General features: G+C 42.7%; 1 protein-coding gene across 1 annotated transcript in view; it reads right to left on the bottom strand.

Annotated features, from left to right (window-relative positions):
- DYTN (dystrotelin) overlaps positions 1–19,164 on the bottom strand; it is a 52,684-nt gene extending 33,520 nt beyond the window's left edge. The window contains exons 1-7 of the mRNA XM_007934791.1: positions 19,146–19,164; positions 15,322–15,396; positions 11,054–11,255; positions 7,620–7,705; positions 6,985–7,085; positions 1,941–2,012; positions 784–947 (exon numbers count right to left, since the gene is read on the bottom strand). Coding sequence (XP_007932982.1) covers positions 784–947; positions 1,941–2,012; positions 6,985–7,085; positions 7,620–7,705; positions 11,054–11,255; positions 15,322–15,396; positions 19,146–19,164 — 719 coding nt within the window. The remainder of the gene's footprint in view (positions 1–783; positions 948–1,940; positions 2,013–6,984; positions 7,086–7,619; positions 7,706–11,053; positions 11,256–15,321; positions 15,397–19,145) is intronic.
- Positions 19,165–19,393: the final 229 nt, after the last annotated feature.

Raw genomic sequence — 19,393 nt, 5'->3', positions numbered from 1 at the left:
CTCCCTCCCTCCCTTCCTTCCTCTTTTCTTTCCTTTCTCCCCTCCTTCCTCCTTCCCTCTCTCTCTCCCTACCTCCCTTCCTGCCTTCCTGCATTCCCACCTTCCTCCTTCCCTCCCTCATTCCCTCTCTGACTCTATGAGATGGGGTAGTGACAGCCATCCTCAAAGCTGTAGAAAGGTCTGACTCTTCCATGCACAAACCCAGCTTTCACATCTGCCCTTGCCTGTAAGGTGCCCAAGATGTTTGAACTCTCACAAAATTGGATAATTCCTTAGGTGTGAGATCTTGTTCACAGTTATCTGCAGAGGGAAGCAGCAGAGCATCATAAATGCTAAATGTAGACTCTGGATTCAGACTGTCAGCCTCAGCCACTTGCTAACCCCATAAACTTGAGCAAGTTTTTAAAGGTCTCTAAGTCTCAATATCTTTATCTGTCATTGGGATTAGTAACACCATCTTTCATAGGCTTATCATGAGTTTTACATGAAATTACCCATGTAAACTACTCAGCCTAAACTTGATGAAATTCCCCATAGAGGAACAAAAATTTCCATTGGTCTGAATTTAGGAGGATATGTCAGTGAAATAATTCAATATTCCATCAATTATAGAAAATAAAATATAGTTTTTATCCACCAGAATGCCCTCATACAGAAAATTATTGCGCCAAAAGCCATGACTGAGTTGTAAATGTGACAGAAAGACCTCAGCAAGAATCTAGAGAGACATATCTCTAATATCCGACACATTTAGAGAATGTCAATGCTGATGAGTGACTGTACCTCAGTCCTGTGATTGGGAAGTTCCTGCAGATACTACACCGAACTGGATGACTGACCATCTCAGTGACTGATAATCGGTAGAAGGTGGGGAGCCATAAGAGGATGGGTGGCTCAGACTGCAACCAGCTTAAGAATTTCTCTTCTTTGATTGCTGGGCTCAACACCTGAAAAACAGTAATGTGCTCAGATGCATTTTAAAACATGCCTTTGGTCTCTAGTATAGATAAAAATTTATTTCCATCTACTCCGGCTCTTGGGAGCTCAGGCAGTGGAGTGCCTAAGGCAATTGACTGCTAACCAGAAGGCTGGTGGTTCAGACCTACCAGTCACTCCTTAGAAGGAAGATTGGGCAATCTACTTCCATAGAGATACCACCTCAGAAACACCAGGAGGCGTCGCTATGAGTTGGAATCAACTCAACAACAGTGAGTTTGGTTTTTTTTGCCTCTGGCTCTATTGTTATCAGATCTGCCAAAGAAGTTTATCATATGAAAAGTTGGAGGCAACTCTACCTCCTAAATTAGATTGTCTGGGAGGCTGTGTTGGTTAATGTTGTTGTTGTTGTTGTTATATGCCATCGAGTCAGACCCGACTCATAGCGACCCCCTCCTTTGGTTTCCAAGGCAGTATCACTATGGATGTAGATTGCCCAACCTTCCTTCCAAGGAGTGGCTGCTGGGTTTGAACCACCAGCCTTCCGGCTAGTAGTCAAGTGCCTTAGGCACTACGCTACCAGAGCTCCGTGTTGGTCTCTAATTTAAACCTTCCAGGAGAATGAACAAATCTGTCTTGGAAGAAGCACAGCCATGATGCTCCTTAGCAGTGAGGATGGTGAGACATTTTCTCATGTAGTTTGGACATGTTATTAGAAGGAACCAATCCCTGGAGAAGAATATCATGCTTGGTTAAGTAGAGGGTCAGTGATAAAGAAGAAAACCCTAAACCAGATGTATTGACACAGTGGCTGCAACAATGGGCTCAACCGTAAATCAATTGTGAGGATGGTGTAGGACTGGGCAGTGTTTTGGTCTGCTGTATATAAGGTCACCATGTGTTGGAACTGATTTGATGGCATCCAACAATAACAACAACAATTTAAATCATTCAGAACGTGACTCAGGCATGTCTATCCCCAACTCCCTGGACAATGTACTCACCCCTTGGAAACAGCTCTGTGTAGCACTTTCCACAGAACAAAGAACGCTACTTTCCCCTACTACAGTTGGGATCTGCAAGAGGGGAGAGACCTCATGTCAGTTGTTGGCAAATGGAGAAATACGTGGCCACCAGGATCAGCAGACCTGAGTGACAGTGCTTATATCCAAGGAGTCACAGATATTGGGTTGCTGAGACTGAGAAGCTGTCTCAAACCAAGATATCAAAGGTAATGTGTGGCTTTTGTGCAGTGTTTCCACGGATGAACAAGTGCTAGGAAGTGGGGCTGGTGGGAGGGAGGAAGGAAGACAACAGGAGCAAGTCTGGTAATTGGGTTACGGAGGGTTGGCTTTGGTTGTGTCATTCTTTATGATGTCAAAGTATTTTAACTTCTCTTTGTTCTTCTTTACCTATGAAATGCAGATAACCATGCAGCTGCTGTATTAAAGTTTGTAGTGGTTTAAAGAAGACCTTTTCAAATGCTTTCCCATCATCTCATTTTAACAAATGCCAATCTCTGAGGGTAGAGCGGTGATCATTACCCTTGTTTAAAGTGAAGGATGATTGAGATTTGACAGCAGAATTGGAGTCTACCTCCAGGACTCCTTACTTTTTGACCAGGGTTTTCACAAAGCTTTGTCACACTCTGATCTGAAATCTATTTCATTGGCTCAATCTACACTACCTGACTCCATGGTTTCCTTCTTTCAACCACAGTCACCATAAGGATTCTAACTAAGGATTAAGAACCTCTGTGACTGCCAAGATAGCCAGGGACTTGGCTCAGACATTGTATATATGCTCAAATATGTGTGGCTGTCACCTCCACTTATTCCCTTCCTGTCATGGGATCTAATGGCAAGCCTGATGTCTTCTATAACTCAGGCTGTCAGCAGGCCTTGCCAGCAACCTCAGAGGTAATTTCAAAGATCCCCCTGCTGAGTCCATCAACTCCAATAAACGTTCTTCTAATCAGGAAAGTGGCACTTAGAACCTCTTTGCTGACAATTAGCCAGGCAGAAGTCAACAAACATTTGTGTAATGGGGACAAGATGGCTTGCATTTTAAATTGTAATAATCCTGCCACCCTTAGATCATAACTATTCCACATGTTATCTGGCGTTTGTCTGTAAAATAATCATCGTCTATCTTCCAACCTTCAAGTGCTGATGAAGTAACTGGACCACTGGCATAGACTGTGATTCAACATTCACATTATTCTGGTGTCCTTGAGCCCTGGGTTGAATCTCATTCTAAAATGAGGGAGATGGATCAGATGGGACAAACTCATACCAGCTCTGTGATTCTGACACTAGTGAAAAGAAAATTCCCTTCTGTGGTGTATTTTAACCTACATTTTGGTTTTAAGTACGTGCGCAAAGATTTTATGGATTAATTGCCCAATTGACTAATTTCTTGCAGGTGTTCTATGGGAGAATTAAATGTGGCTAGATGGCATACTGGCACAGGGAGAACGCTACTTGAAATAACAATTAGGATTTTTAGGGGGAATTTGAATCACATAGTGGGGCCTGGAATTTTCTGTGGGAATCTCTCTCTGAATTCATAATGGAAGTTGATGGGATGATAATTTGCTATGTAAATCAACATTCCTAACAGCTTTCTCGGGAGCATACTAATGTATGAGGGGGACAGAGAGCTTCCGGAACTGCCAACTCAGCAGTTCACTGACCTCAGCTGAGCCTGGATTAAGGGCAGACATGGAGGGCCTGTTGGATGGACTGCTGGCCTGGGGCCAGCTGCAGGGTCACGAGGAGAGCACAAAGATTTCTGCATGAGAAGGAAAATGCCCCTCAGCCCATCCCCTTTCTGCACATTCACTTTCTAAACAAGGAGTCCCACTGCTGCAACAGTTAAACACTCGGCTGCTACCTGAATGGTTGGCAGTGTGAACCCACTCGGCGGCTCCAAGGGAGAAAGAGCTGGCCATCTGCTCCTGTAGAGACTACAGCCTAGAAAGCCCTATGGAGCACTTCTCCTCTGGTACATGGGGTCACTGTGAGCGGAGATCAGCTCGACAGCCCCCAACAACAGCAACTTTCTGAACACTCTGGTCTTTCAAGCCTGGTGGCAGAAATGGAGAGACAGATTCCCCTGCCCTCCCTGGCTCCCTACCAGCTTGAGTTCTGAGATTCCAGGTTGTTGGGGAAGAACCTGTGCTCCATGGCTCCCTGAGAGATGCCTGAGAATCAGCAGAAAGCTGTGGATGGGTCTGGATTTTGCTTTAACTACTAGAGCAGTTCTGGAGTGTCTACCAAAAATAACCCAAAACCAAAAACAAACACACTGCCATCAAGTCAGAGCCAACTCCTAGCCACCCCTTCTTGGGTTTCCTAGGCGGTATCTCTACGGAAGTAGATTGCCCAATTTTCCTTCCGAGGAATGGCTGGAGGGTTTGAATCACCAGCCTTCTGGTTAACAGTCAAATGCTTTAGGCACTTGCAGTGAATTGCTTGATGTGGCCCTTCTAGCCATTGTCCTCCATTTTGCGATGTATTGTAAATCCTACTATCCAGGCCTGTTTGGGGTGGCGTGGTAGTTAAGGTCAGGTATCAACTTGGCTGGGCAGCTGATAGTAGTCATTCCCTATAATGACTGGCAATTGACTCTGTAGTGGGATTTGCCTTGGGCAACTGAGTAGCTGCTGATTGTTAAAGCCAACCACTTGGGTTACTTCTGTTGGAGCAACATAGGTGGGATATATCTTGAGTCCTGCCCTGCTGGAGAGTATAACTCAAATCACATCCTTAGCTTCCTTGAGGGTATACCTATGACTTTCCTGGGAAGGTTCACCCTCCTCTTGCTCCAGTTCTGTGTTTTGGCTCATCATCACCTCACCCCTGGATTTGGGACAGCAGCCATCATCTGATCTGCTCGTTGAGGTTTGTCAAACCCTGAGAATTGGAAGGATCCTCCAGACCTGCTTACAGACCTGGGACTTGCCAGCCTGCCAGCCTCCACTACCACTATGTGAGACGATCCCTTGGGTGTCTGTGAGTTCTGTGAGGTATTACAGCAAAATACAGAACTCTAAGATGGGGGAGATTACTGAGAGGAGGAGGAGGAGTTAATGTCTGAAATGATGGAGTGGCACAGTAGTTTGGTCACTGGGGACATCTTTAACCTACCTCATGGGGACCGGCCTTCTGCTGATCTTTCTGAGAGAAATTGTTGAAGCAGCACTACTAGGCCTAACATTTTCACTCTATAAATTCTGTAAAAAGTCATTGTTCCACTTAAAAAATAGGGACATATTAAATGCCATTTGGAATTTCCAGAAAAATATTAAAATAAAAATTGATATAAAATATTAATAGTATAATCAAACCAAAGCAAAGTTAATTTTGGATAAGTTTTTCCAAATCATATTCCCTGTTCTAAAGCATGTCAGAAGCACCAACAAATCTGTCCCAAAGATGTGCAACTGGAACACACTTTGGAAGCAAAAATCACCTACTTGGTCATGTTGTCAGAAGGGACCATTCCCTGGAGAAGAATATCATGCTTGGTAAAGTGGAGGGTCAGCGAAAAAGGGGATGACCTTCAACAAGATGGATTGACACAGTGGCTGCAACGATGGGCTTAAGTATAGCAGGGTTTGAGAGGATGGTGCATGAATAGGCAGTACACAGGGTTCTGTTGCACACGGGGTCGCTATGAGTCAGAGCCAACTCAACAGCATTTAACAACAACAATAAGAGATTCTGATAATCTTCCTCTTTATCTTTTCCTGCTACCCATCATGACTATCTCTAGTTCAGAATCCTTGGTCCAGACCCAGGAGCAAAATGACTAAAAATGACTGATGAGTATTTTATTGATTTACAGTGCAAAAAGTCTAGTTTAAGGATTTTATAAGAGCTAGAAGAAGACTGGGGACATGCTTGAAACAGGGGTAAAAGGTACTTTGGAGCAGAAACTAATTAGACATCTCCATCCACTGCAGACGTTCCTGCTTGGTTACACCAATTTGCATCATTTTAACACTTAACGAACATATTTACTGTAAGGAGGCTAAATTCCCTTGCCTGGTAAGTATAGAAACTATATCATATTTGCATATTCTTAACACACAGGAAATAATGGAACTCTTAACCATTTGAGCATTTAGCTTTGCATTTCATCTATACATACATCAACCATTAAAGGCCTTCGAGGACCAGGCACTGCTCAAGACACTGGGGATAGAAACACAAATGAGATATCATCCTCGTTCTTGAGAAACAGTCTAGTGAGGGAGTGTTACATCTAGGTAATAATTGCAATACAGTTTGACAAGTGTTCTAACAAAGTTACATACATTGATATGCACAAGGGTTAATGAAGTCTTTCATGAAGAGCTGACTGATTTCAATGATGATGAAATATGAACAGAATGTGTCAAGTTGAAGAGTAAGTAATGGTATTACTGGTAGAAGGAACAATAGAAAGCAAGCATGGAGAATTTAGACATATCAGGCACAGTGAGGATTTTGATATTCAGGAGTGAAAACTGTACAATGGGTACAAGGAAAAATGAAATGCAAAAATGAATAAACAAAAGAGACCACTGGATATCTTCCAATAGGGATTATCTGAACCTATAGAGATATCCTTGACTAGGCTACTTTATACCTCTGTAGAAATTAAACAGAGTCCCTACAAGGTACAAATGATTGACATCCTCAGCTGCTAAGTGAAAGTTAGAGGCTGGAGGTTGGAGTCCACCCAGAGGGATCTCGAAAGAAAGACTTAGTGATCGGCTTCTAAGAGATCAATCCTGAAAACCCCATGGAGCAGAGTTGTCCTCTGACACACATGGAGTCACATGAGTTGAAACTGGATCAGGAGTGAATGTTATATATATATATATATATATATATATATATATATATATGTTCAGACTACAGTGGTGGCTATAGAAGGGAGGGGTTGTGGAGAGCTCCATAAAGGTAAATTTAACACAATAAAAATCAGGTTCTTTAATAACAAATATGGTTATTATAACTGAAACAAATTTAGAATTCCTAAGTATTAGGAATTTACCTGCTGTAGATCAGTTAGTAGGTTCCTCAAAATCTTCCGAGTCATGCGTGCCCCAGATGCATAGTGCTCCCTGTTGTTCCCTGCATAGAGCTGAAAAAGAGCTAGACACATTAAGGGGAAAAGAAATCTTTAAGTTGAATACTTGCAATATATCTTTGAATTCTAGTTTCTTTCTGGGTATGAAGGGAAAGGAGAGGGAAAGCTATATTCTTGATGATTGTCTTATTAGTTTGAAGGCCTCTAAAACTAGATAAATTGGTAACTAATGCAAATCCATTCACATTTCAACTTCTTGGTAATTCAGCACATCTAAGGTAAAGGCTGCAAGGCTGGCAAACAGCACTGTGAGGATAGTCCTAGTTCCAAAGGAATAATTATGACCAGTGTCTGAATGATCCCTACACAAACGAATATGAAGAACAACCAAGTAACAATTAGAAAGTATAGCTAGACATCTTGAAAAATTCCAAATTCTCTGAACCTTAAACATTTTCCCTTACCAAACATGTGAGTCATGCTGAGTACATGCTGAAGAACAGCTGTGGTGGTGGGGACACAGAGTGAATGAAGAAGGTAAGGGATTGGAGATTTAGGGGTCCCTGCGCTTAGACACTCAAAACTCCCACGTATGTTACCTCTGTATTTTGTAAGAGGGTCGTCCCCTGAGAGCGCAATCAGGGCAGCAGCTGCAGGTGCAAGCTGGAGAAAACCCGTTCCCATGCTGCAAACAACAAAACAGAGGCAAGGATGGGAAGTGCAGCATTACCCTTGGTGACACGGTTCAAAAAAGCCTGTGAATAGACATTTCTTACATGCTGTTACAAATTCCAGCTTTCTGTGACCTTTTTGTTCCTAAATCTAGAATTTGACAGACTTAAGCATTGAATTCCACACGTGTCTGTCAATCTGTTGTACTGTGACACCTTGCATATTGCAGTAATGCTGGAAGTCATGTCACTGGCACTGTAAATGCCAGCAGAATCACCCACGGTGGATGGGTTTCAGCGGAGCTTCCAGACTAGGAAAGGCTAGGAAAAAAGGCCTGCAGATCCACTTCTGAAAATTAGCCAATGGAATCCCATGAATCACAGCAGAACACTGTCTGATTCGCTTGCTTTGAACACATTGGAGGGATCAGTTACAGGAGGAGGACATTGTATTTGATGAAACAGAGCCAACGAGGGAAGGAAGGCCCTCCGTGACATGGATTGGCACAGTGGCCACGATGATGGACCAGAGCCTGCTGGTGATGGCAATGACCATGGACCAGAGCCCGCTGGTGATGGCAATGACCGTGGACCAGAGCACACTGGTGATGGCAATGACCGTGGACCAGAGCCCGCTGGTGATGGCAATGACCGTGGACCAGAGCCCGCTGGTGATGGCAATGACCGTGGACCAGAGCCCGCTGGTGATGGCAATGACCGTGGACTAGAGCACGCTGGTGATGACAATGACCGTGGACCAGAGCACGCTGGTGATGGTAATGGTGATGGTAAGCATGATGTGGGACTGAGCAGAGTTTCTGTGATACATGGAGTCGCCATGCATCAGAAGGGACTCAGCAGCAGCTAACAACACACACACGCACACAAACACACATACACACACAAACATGCACACACATACATTGAATTAAACCATTTTACCATTTTTTATTCATTCACTCATTTGTTTAACAATATTTATTGCTAAGCACAGTGCTGGGCACTGGTGGTACAGGAGTAAACTCTGTCTTCGGGGAGCAGGCAATATCACTTACTTAGAACTCAACTGCCTGGAAACCAAACAACAGAGACAAGGACCCAAAGGCAAGCAGGCAAAAAAGAAAAAAGAAAGAAAATCCACCAGTTCATAAGTCTTCACTCAGAGCTTAATCCTTTCACACTGATTATGTAGTTTCCAAACCTATAAAACCATTTTATCCAAGGCAGGAAGACTGTTAGAGGCAGATGCTGGTAGTAGAAATGGCAGTTAGAAGTCTAATGTTCAAGGAGGCTGAAGATCATTAAAAAATTACATGTGAATGGGTTTATATTTTGAGCATTGAAAAAATAAATAAACTGGGAAAGAAAACAACTCTAAGGAACTTGCCAAATGATTAAACAAACTGTTTGCCTCTGAGAGTTGTTGTTGTTGTTGTTGTTTGCCATCGAGTCGGCCCCGACTCATAGCGACCCCTCCTTGGGTTTCCGAGGCAGTTATCACTACGGAAGTAGGAATGCCCAACCTTCCTTCTGAGGAGTGGCTGGTGGGTTTGAACCGCCAGCCTTCTGGTTAGCAGTCAAGTGCCTTAGCCACTATGCTACCAGAGCTCTGAGAGTTAGGCTTGTGTATAATATTTCTTTTCTTTATTCCCTCTACACTCTCCAAATGTTTTGCATTCACTGAGAGCTCTGGGGCTGTAGTGCCTAAGGCATTTGACTGCTAACCAGAAGGCTGGTGGTTCAAACCCACCAGCCACTCCTCGGAAAGAAGATTGGATAATCTACTTCTGTAGAGATACCTCCTCGGAAACCCAAGGGGGGGGGTCGCTATGAGTCGGGACTGACTCGACAGCATTGAGTTTCATTTAGTTTTGGAGAGTTTTTAAAAGTCTCTTCTGAAAGATGAGGCCTGTTGGGTCAGGACCATGTAAGAGAAACAAAATGGGGCAGAGGAATGGTAAACCCCACAGTGCAGTGAAACACATGGAGAAGTACATACATGTGTGTACATGCATGTACATATGTGCGTGTGCATGCACACACACACGTTTTTTAAAAAAAACAAACTCACTGCCGTGGAGTCCTATCCAACTCATAGCGACCCCTCCTTGGGTTTCTGGGGAGGTATCATTACGGAAATAGATTGCCTAACCTTCTTTCTGAGAAGTGGCTGGTGGGTTGGAACTGCCAGCCTTCTGGAGGTTAGCAGTCTGACTGGTTAGCAGTCAAGTGCCTTAGACACTATGCCACCAGAGCTCCTACACACACACACACACACACACACACACACTAATAAACATAACTATTGGCTCCAGAGCAGGTAGGATTAGCCCTTTGACTTGCCCTAAATTGGTCTATAGGTTAGCCATCCATGCAAAGGATATTCATCCTTACAAGAGCTCTGGTAGTGTAGTGCCTAAGGCACTTGACTGCTAACCAGAAGGCTAGCAGTTCAAAACCACCAGCCACTCCTCAGGAGGAAGGTTAGGCAACCTACTTCCATAGTGATACCACCTCGGAAACCCAGAGGGGTCTCTATGAGTCAGGTCGACTCGTTGGTATAGGTTAGCCATCCGTGCAAAGGACATTCATCCTTACTCCAGCCAAAACACAAAACAACTGGTAACAGATAACAAACAAATGAGCAAAGAAGGAGGCAACAGGGGACTCCAAGGCAAAGGGTACTTGATCGTTTGTACAGATGTGTAATCACCCTCGCAAAAGGGTACATGCTTCTCTTGAGTGGAGACTAATTTGTATGAGAGAAAAAGTAATGCAGGATTTCTTTTCCCACTTTTCCGACAGTAGTAATATATTTTAGTGAAGCTGATAAGTACGCCACCAGAGCTCTTGATAACTACGTATGCCTCCATTCCACTCCTTGATGCATAATACCTTTATGGAAATCAATCAAACAAAGAAGTCTTCTACACCAAATGCCAAACAAATATTCCAGTTCTAGTTGCCATCAAGTCGATTCTGACTTATGGTGAGCCCATGTACGTCAGTCGAACTGGGCTCCATAGAGCTTTCTCTGGCTGGCTTTCTGGAAGCAGATTTCCAGGCCTTTCTTCTGAGGCATCTGAGTGGACATGAACACTCCAACCTTTATGGTTATCAGCCAAACACATAAACTGTTTGTACCACCCAGGTACCCCAAGCAAACGTTGTTGCTGGAAGCTGTCAAATCGATTCCAACTCATAGCAATCGTATAGGACAGAGAACTTCACCATAGGGCATTTTAGGCTTAATCTTTACAGGAACAGATCACTAGGTTTTTCTCTAAACATTAGACCATATTAATAACAGTGATGAATAAATACTGCCCCTGAGGTTCCAGGACCAGCACCCACATCTTCACCTGTCATACATCGCTGTGAGAAGGCTCAGGGTGAGTTCCGCAGCTCGAGGATGCAACTGTCCTGGTTTTTCTACCCTGACTCTCTCAAACAACTCCTGCAGGGCCTGGAAAAGCTGCTGCACAGAGAGGGAGTTCTCCCTGGCTTCCGAGCAGTGCTGGCATGGTAGGAGGGCCTGGATCATGGAGCTGTCGATCAAGTCCACTGCTGGAAGCAAGTGGAGAGCAGAATCTTATTTTCTGACTGGAAACAAAAGGCTTCAAATAAAGCAAATGCCATCCACTGTTTAGTTAAGATTTTCTTTTTATGGCAGCAATTTTCTTTTAAAGAGAATTAAATATGACCATTGTTTAAACCCCCATCTCTTGAGTATAATTCAAGCACAACTATTCTGACAGTCAATTTGATTTTGGAAAAGTGTGTCTGTTAGTTAAGCATAGTTGTAACATTATTACCAATATAACCTCCAAGATGACTGCTTTATAGAATGAAGTTAAAAGGAGAAGTGAGAAGCTTGAAAAAATAGCCTACCAAGCAAGTTAAGGCATTTGGCTGCTAACTAGAAGGTTAGTGGTTTGAACCCACCAGCTGCTCTGCAGAAGAAAGATGAGGCAGTCTGCTTCCATAAAGATGTACAGCCTTAGAAACCCCATGGGGCAGTTCTACTCTGTCCTATAATGTTGCTATGACTTGGAATTGACAGTGACAATAGGTTTTTGTTTTAAGCAACTTAGGGCACTGCAATGAAAAGTTAGGAGAAACGGTTTCTCAATACTCTTTAAGAGTATTGAGAAAATTGACATTTCTTGTTCAAATATAGTTTTATTTATATTCATGTAAATAAATGTTGAGAGGAACTATTAGCCCAGCTCCAGAAGGAATATAGTATGTTACAGTGTAATTTAAAGGAGCCCTGGTGGCACAGCAGTTTAGCACTTGGCTGCTAACAAAAAGGTTGGGTGGTTCAAACTCACACATTGGCTCCACAGGAGAAAGACCTGGTGATCTGTTTCCACAAAGATTACCGCCAACAAATCCAGATGGGGCATTGCTATGCTGTCACATGGGGCTGCTAAGAGTCAAAGAGACTCACTGGCACCTCCCAGCAGCAAGAAGAACAATATAACCTAATTTGAAAACACAGTGATCTTTACAAAGTGGCAATGGCTGAAGTATCAGACTCTAGGTCCCATCCTTGCCTCAAAAATAAATAAATAAATAGATAAAACCAAACTCTCTGCCGTCCAGCCAATTCTGACTGATAATGACCCCTCCTTGGATTTCCAAGGTGGTATCATTACGGAAGTAGATTGCCCAACCTTCCTTCCGAGGAGTGGTTGGTGGGTTTGAACTGCCATCCTTCTGGTTAGCAGTCAAATGCCTTAGGCACTATGCCACCAGAGCTCCTTGCCTCAGTAATATCTTTTTTTTTTTTTTTTTCCATCTTGGTTCTATCGGTATTATTAACTAGGGAAGGCACTCAATAAAACCAGAGTTGCTTACAAAAAACTGATGGTTTAACCATTTCTTATATATTTTTTAACACTTTCTCCTAAAACTTTTACAAGGCAATGAATAGCAGGAAGAATGAAATGGAACCAACCCTATGGTTTCTCGACAAGAGAGTATGACAGGCAAAATTAATAAACACACACTTTTGCTCTCCGAGAGGTGGGGATGTCAGCAGCACCAAGAGCCGCTGGCATTTGAAATGCTTTAGCCTCTAACATAGTAAAACCCATGCTTCTCTCTACTTCGTAAATCAACCTCGCAGATAAAAAAAAATCTAGCAAGTATAATAAAAATGTTTATTTGTTGTTTGATACTGCTTTTAAGGAGTCCCAGCAAGTGAGGAGCAGGTTTGGGGAGTGTGACGTGAATAAAAACAGGGCTGCAGCTGGCAGAGGCTGCAAACCCGTTGACCATTATCTGACAGCATCGCCCACCCCTCTGCCTGGCATTCTGTAAATAGAAGACAAACTCTGCTGAGACTTCTCTGTTACGACAAACAGGTAACGGTAGCATCCACTCATCTCCCCACAAGGTTTATGCTCTCCAGATCCTGCTCCCTAGAGCTCATGCCATGTGTTTGGGATATTTTGTTGTTGTTTTCAAAGTTTTGTTCCCATATCTCTCTAGGTAGAACTTTTCAACTACTGATTTGATGTACTGTTCATATTTCCCATGAGTATTATTTATACTAAGTGCTTCTGATGCCAGTGGTAACAAAAAGTCCAAAACTGTACATTCTTAAATTATGCATACAAATTAAAAAAAAAAGTCTCCCTGACTCATGGAGACTCCATGTATAGCAGGGTAGACGGCACTCCATAGGGTTTTCGTGGCACTGGTGTTTTGGAAGCAGATCAGCTAGCCTTTTTTCCAAGGCATCTCTGAGTGGGTTTGAACAGCCAACCTTCCAGTTACTAAGCCAACTGCTTAACCATGTGCACTGTGTGCACCATCAGGAACTCCTAGGGAGACTTTTGTAAACATTTTCTTTAATGGGAGAAATTCTCCCAGAAAATAACATAATTGAGAGTAAACTTTGAGTGATCATATTCTGCCTTTTTTTGATCCCTGGGATAAGAAATAATAGTCATATGTAGGTTTATTTGTCTAGATCAGTGATTTTATAAATGTCCTTTAAAAGCCAGGAAGTCTTTTTCCAAAGGAAGGTGCATAGAGAAGCACAGTATGTACAATAGAGAAAGGCAGAGTTGTTCCTGCTGAAGGGATGGTCCTTGAGCCTTTCTAACTTGACTACCTCCCACTTTCTCACCTCGCTAACCTTTTAATGCACAGCCTCACATCCCTCACATTGTGTAAAGCACTATTGAAAGCCTTTGGTCTCTACAACTTATCAGGCAGATGGAAAAGCATAGAATAAGTTTAACCTTTAGTAGAAATGTCATACATGTAACAACAGTAGTCTAAGTGTCAGAAACCATCTCACATGGCACTTTTTTCATGCCATAAAGATCTTATGGGAAATCAATGACTCTAAATATGCAGAATGCCCCATATATATATATATATATATATATATATATATATATATAATAACTAAACCAAAAACCAAACTGACTGCCATTGAGTCGATTGGACTCATAGCAACCCCTCCTTGGGTTTCCCAGGTGGCGTCTCTATGGAAGAAGATTGCCCAAGCTTCCTTCTGAGGAGTGGCTGGTGGGTTTGAACCACCATCCTTCTGGTTAGCTGTCAAATGCCTTAGGCACTATGCCACCAGAGCTCCTATTTGGTTTGGTATAGTGTTATTTGTGCAAAATAAGGTAAAATGTAATGAAAACATTTATCCTGTCAAAACGCTCCAAAGTGAAATCATTGACTACTAATTAGTGGGTACTATATAATTTCAATTTGGAGCATTTGACAGGATAAATTTTTTTCACTGCATTTTACCTTATTTTGCCTAAATAACACTATACGAAACCAAACCCACTGCCGTGGAGTCAATTCCAACTCATAGTGACCCCCATTGGGTTTCCAAGGCAGTAAATCTTTATGGAAGTAGATTGCCCAGTTTTGCTTCCATGTAGTGGCTGGTGGGTTTGAACCACCAACCTTCTGGTTAGCAGTCAGATGCCTTAGGCACTGTGCTACCAAAATTGTAACACTGACTCAGATAAAAAGTTAATGCAAAGTGGTGGTTTTCAAGGAATTCTCAAGATTGTTTTGAAACTGACAGCCCATGGATTATTTATTTGGACCTACTTTTGACTGTTTAAGAGCTCTGGTAGCATAGTGCCTAAGGCACTTGACTGCTAACCAGAAAGCTGGCAGTTCAAACCCACCAGCCACTCCTTGGAAGGAAGGTTGAGCAATCTACTTCCGTAATGATACCACCTGGGAAGCCCAAGAAGGGGTCGCTATGAGTCTGGTCCAACTTGACCACAGTGCGTTTGGTTATGTGGAGAAATTTTAAATTTTCAGACTTAAATCTTGAAGAACAGATTCTAAACTAGTTTGTTATTTTATTTTGTGTCCATATTGGTATCTTAAAAATGAAACAAAAAATTTCCAGAAACCAAGCAGGAAGAATGAAAAAACAAATCCCTTTCTATCGTTAGTCAGTGGAGCCACCCAGGGGCTGGATGCACATGGAATATTCCTCACAATATTCTTTGTTACGGTAGGGTAACTTGTCCTGGGGTCACTCACACAGAGGGAGTTTTTGCTTTCTCTGAGAATTTTATATCACACATCAGAAGTAGATTATTTCAAATGCTCCAGGAGAACCTGTACTTACGTTGACACAGAGTTTGCACAGATCGTAATTTGAAAGCTGTTCTATAAATGGAATTCTCAATACTATTAAGAGCATCTGTGAAGAAAACATGAATTAGTATGAATAAGGGATGGTCTTGGTATATAAATCCCACATCCCGGAAAGGAATCCTAGACATCATATAAACAAAAAACAAACCCATTGCTATTGAGTCGATTTTGACTCATAGTGACCCTATAGGATGTAGTACAACTGCCCCATGGGGTTTCCTAGGTAGTAATCTTTGTGGAAGCACTGCAATGTCCTTTTCCCATGGGTCAGTTGGTGTGAGCTGCAGACCACTCAGATTTGCTTAATCACTGTGCCACCAGGACTTCTTAGAGATCATACAGCCTACCTTTATTTTGCAAGTGAGAAAACCAAGGCTTAAAGCTCTCTGTTTGACCTGCAAACAAATAATAGTAGACTCACAGGACCCTGGAGCTGTAAGTGACCCTAGGGAGCATCTCTCTGAGATGTCCTAACTAGAGAACCCACCCAAAGGTGGCAACGACTCCTCCAGACAATGAATAAGGAAGACAGAAGAAGAAGTGGCTGTGTAGCATAAGCAGGGAGGCCAGGCACTAGGTTCGGCAAGGATTTCTATGTTCAGTCTTGACATGGAGTTTATGCCTTCAAGTCGATCCAAAAGCCAAAGGCAATGAACATAGCAAGCGGTGGCCACTATAAAAAATCAAGGTCTTTCACCATATGATCAGGATAAAAACCTTACAGGTTTCTGTCTGTCTCCAAGGAATGGCTCTTCCCCAAACATGACTCAGTCTGAATTTCATACCAAGCCACATTGACTTAATTTTGGTTTAGAAATTGGAGCAAAGTCCTAGCTACAAAAACAAAACAAAACAGAAAACTCCCAAAAATCCAACATTGCCATCATGTCAGTTCCAACTCATGGCGACCCCCCCATGTGTTTCAGAGCAGCACTGCTCCACCAAAAAGCCAGGCCCTTCTGTGATGCCGCTGAGTGGGTCTGAAGTGCCAGTCTTTAGGTTAGTAGTCTGGTGCAAACTATTTGTGCCACCTAAGGACCTTTTCCCAGACATTATACACGTGGGTGTTAAGCGCCAGGCACTATACTGAGCAACTGAGGAGTTTCCGTGCTGAGCCAGGCAGACCCATTCCTGAGGAGGTAGAGTGCACCACAGGCCTCTCTCTGAAGCTTGCATCAGTGACTGTTTTATGATCAGGAGTTGAGAACCCCCATCTCAGGTATATGCAATCTGTGTCTAAAGAATGGCACTTTGGTAGTTAAGTTTGTGTGTCAACTTGGCTAGGCCTGGTTGAGTGGCTGGGCAGCTGGATGTAGCACTCCCCATGATAAGACTGGTCATCAACTCCATGGTGGAATCTACCGTGAACCGCTGAGTAGCTGCTTTAGGGATGTGGTCTGCTTTCTGTATATAAGCAGAAACCTTGGGGAATGGTCTCTAGTTTATGGCACGCTTGGTCCTGCATGTAGTCGTGTCGTCATTCAGCAGCCTGCCATGCTCTGCTGACCATGGGACTTACAATGGACTTAAATTAATGGCCTTCCGTGTGGTTTGGTAACATCGGGACTGTGCCATTTTATTTGTTGACCTTGGGCTTGTTAGCCTCAGCAGCCAGTAATTGCCTGAGTAAAGAGATGCCTCTAGCTTTAGTGGGCAGGGAGCAAGAAGCAGAGCTGAAGCTCAAGGTCGAGGGGCTTTCAACAGCTCCTAGAGCCTGGCACTTTGAACTTGGACTTAAAGCCTCCAAATTGTAAGAATAAATTCCTGTTTCTTAAGGTCATCCCATTTGTTGTATATTCCTGTCAGAGTGGCACTAGGTAACCAGAACTGGCACCAAAAGAAGCCATCTTGTCTAAGGACCTTCCACATCTTTTCAAAGAGGCGCAAACATACTAAGGAATCTACTACTTGTACTTCTTGTAACTTGCTCTAAATCGTATGTTATTTAGTAATTCCTTATTTTTAAAAAATGCTTAGTGTTCAGATAAGAGTCCAATCTTTGAGTTAAGAGGGAAGTTAAGAAATGCCTCTGCATTCCATCTGGAGAAGGAAAACAAATGGAAAATAAGCATAATAATAGTATGGAAATAATTTATAGAAGTTTAATGCCCAACATTGTTTTCCCCTGGAAATCGGCCAGGTTTTGTGCCCTGATTCCTCCCAGATGCACCAAAAAGACCCGGAGAATCAGCAGGACAGGGGCTCTGCGGCTTCCCAGGTGCTGCTTGACGGAGGGGCGGCTCGGGAGCTGCTCTACCATCTGGTGCTCTGCACTCTTGTGAAATTATGTTCTGCAGCGTCATCTGATCAAGCCACGCAGCATAGCATGGCAAGCTGCGAGTCGGTGCAACACAGAAAATGAGTCTCCCAGCTGAGTCTCCCTGCCAGCCCTGCTTCAAGGCTGCATTGGGTTTCATCCTTCTGGTGGGAGATAACTCAAGAGAGGAAGACATTTCTGGATACATCAGGCCCAACGCTACGAGCAAAGTAGCTTTAGAGCTTAACAAAATAATAATGCAAGCTACATATGTTCTTTTCTGTGGAAGCAATTTGGTTTAAATAATGCTTTATTTTTTTGCTTAGTCAAACAAATGGGCCATTTTTCATAGATGTTGAGATGAATGTAATAAAACCTCTTTCAATTGTCCACTAAGGGCACCTGCGTGGCACAAATTGTTAAACATTGGGCTTCGAACCTCCCTGGAGGATTCTTGGAAGGCAGGCAGGCCTGGAGATCTGCTTCTGAAAGGTGAGCCCTGGAAACCTTGTGGAGCAGTTCTGCTCTGCACAAGAGATGCCATGAGTCAGACTCAACACCACAGCAAGTGGCAACAACAACTGCCTGTTGTCTGGTTACATAGTCCAAAAAAGGATGCTTTATGGTAGTGGTTGTCTAAGTTTGGTCCTAAGTGAACAGCATTAGCAAAACCTGGGAATTTGTTAGAAACGCACATCCTTGGACCCCACTGCAGAACTAATGCCCCACAAACTCCACAGGTGGAGCCTAACAATTTAACAAACCCTCCGGGTGACTCTGATTCTACTCTCCATTTGGGATCCCCACTCTGCAGCGAGAAAACTGAGCAATAGATTAACCTGCTACTTTGTGTTTAGCTTCCTAACACGAGGGCCCACATCCTGGAAACTCAAAGATAATTTGAACCATTCATAATGTTTTACATAAATAACTTGAGATGTTATGGAATTTTTGTATAAGAGATGTAAGATTAACAATCTAGATTTTAGCTAGGGGAATAAGGCTACAAATAGATCCAGCAATAACAATGTCACAGATCAGTCCTGGGCCTAAACTGGCATTCAAAGATATTGCAACAAAGGGCAATTGTCTGAGAAAAGGGTTTCTTCCTATCAATTTATCAAATATTCCTAGAGTGACAACTGTGAGACCTTTCTCCTAACTTTGGGATCACATAGTACTGGGAACTCACCCTTGACATTAAAATATCTACAGTGATGTCATTTTAATAGTAACCTGCAAAGATAAATAAAAAGAAGCCACTTTTGTGCATTTGAATAGCAATTTAAAATATAATTATATTGAGATTGAAATTCTTTCGTTCAATTATTTTTTGGTGCTTAGGAGAAAGTAGACCAAATATTCTTCAATTAGTTATTGATCTCTCTTTAGAACAGAGAGAAAAGTCTATTTTCTTTTCCAACCAGAAATTTACCAAATATCTTCTCTTCTGCAACTTAGAAATTTCAAAATACAACATATGTGCCTAATATTTTTTGTTTACAAACTGTGCACAGAAACTTGACAGTAATACTCACCTTGTTTATCGAGGTCCATTTCAGGAATTTCCTGGAATGACAGATGGCAAGAGGATTCTTGTAACTAGAAATGAGTCAATATTTTAAACAAAACGTCTTGCAGGGGAATGGGGGGAGGGAAAGAATGGGAGAAACAAAAAGGCAACTAAAGAGTCATTTTACCTGGGGAACAAAGAATCCACAGTGTTTAGGGAGATTGTCAAACCTCTTGGGAGAATAAAGAATAGAGGCTTCTTATACTGGCCAAA

This window comes from Orycteropus afer, unplaced genomic scaffold (genome assembly GCF_000298275.1).
Source record: "Orycteropus afer afer isolate SDZICR_OR568_19922 unplaced genomic scaffold, OryAfe1.0 scaffold00002, whole genome shotgun sequence".
NCBI lineage: Eukaryota > Metazoa > Chordata > Mammalia > Tubulidentata > Orycteropodidae > Orycteropus > Orycteropus afer.
The sequence above is the reverse complement of the archived record's forward strand: the minus strand, read 5'-3'. Positions and strand labels throughout refer to the sequence as shown.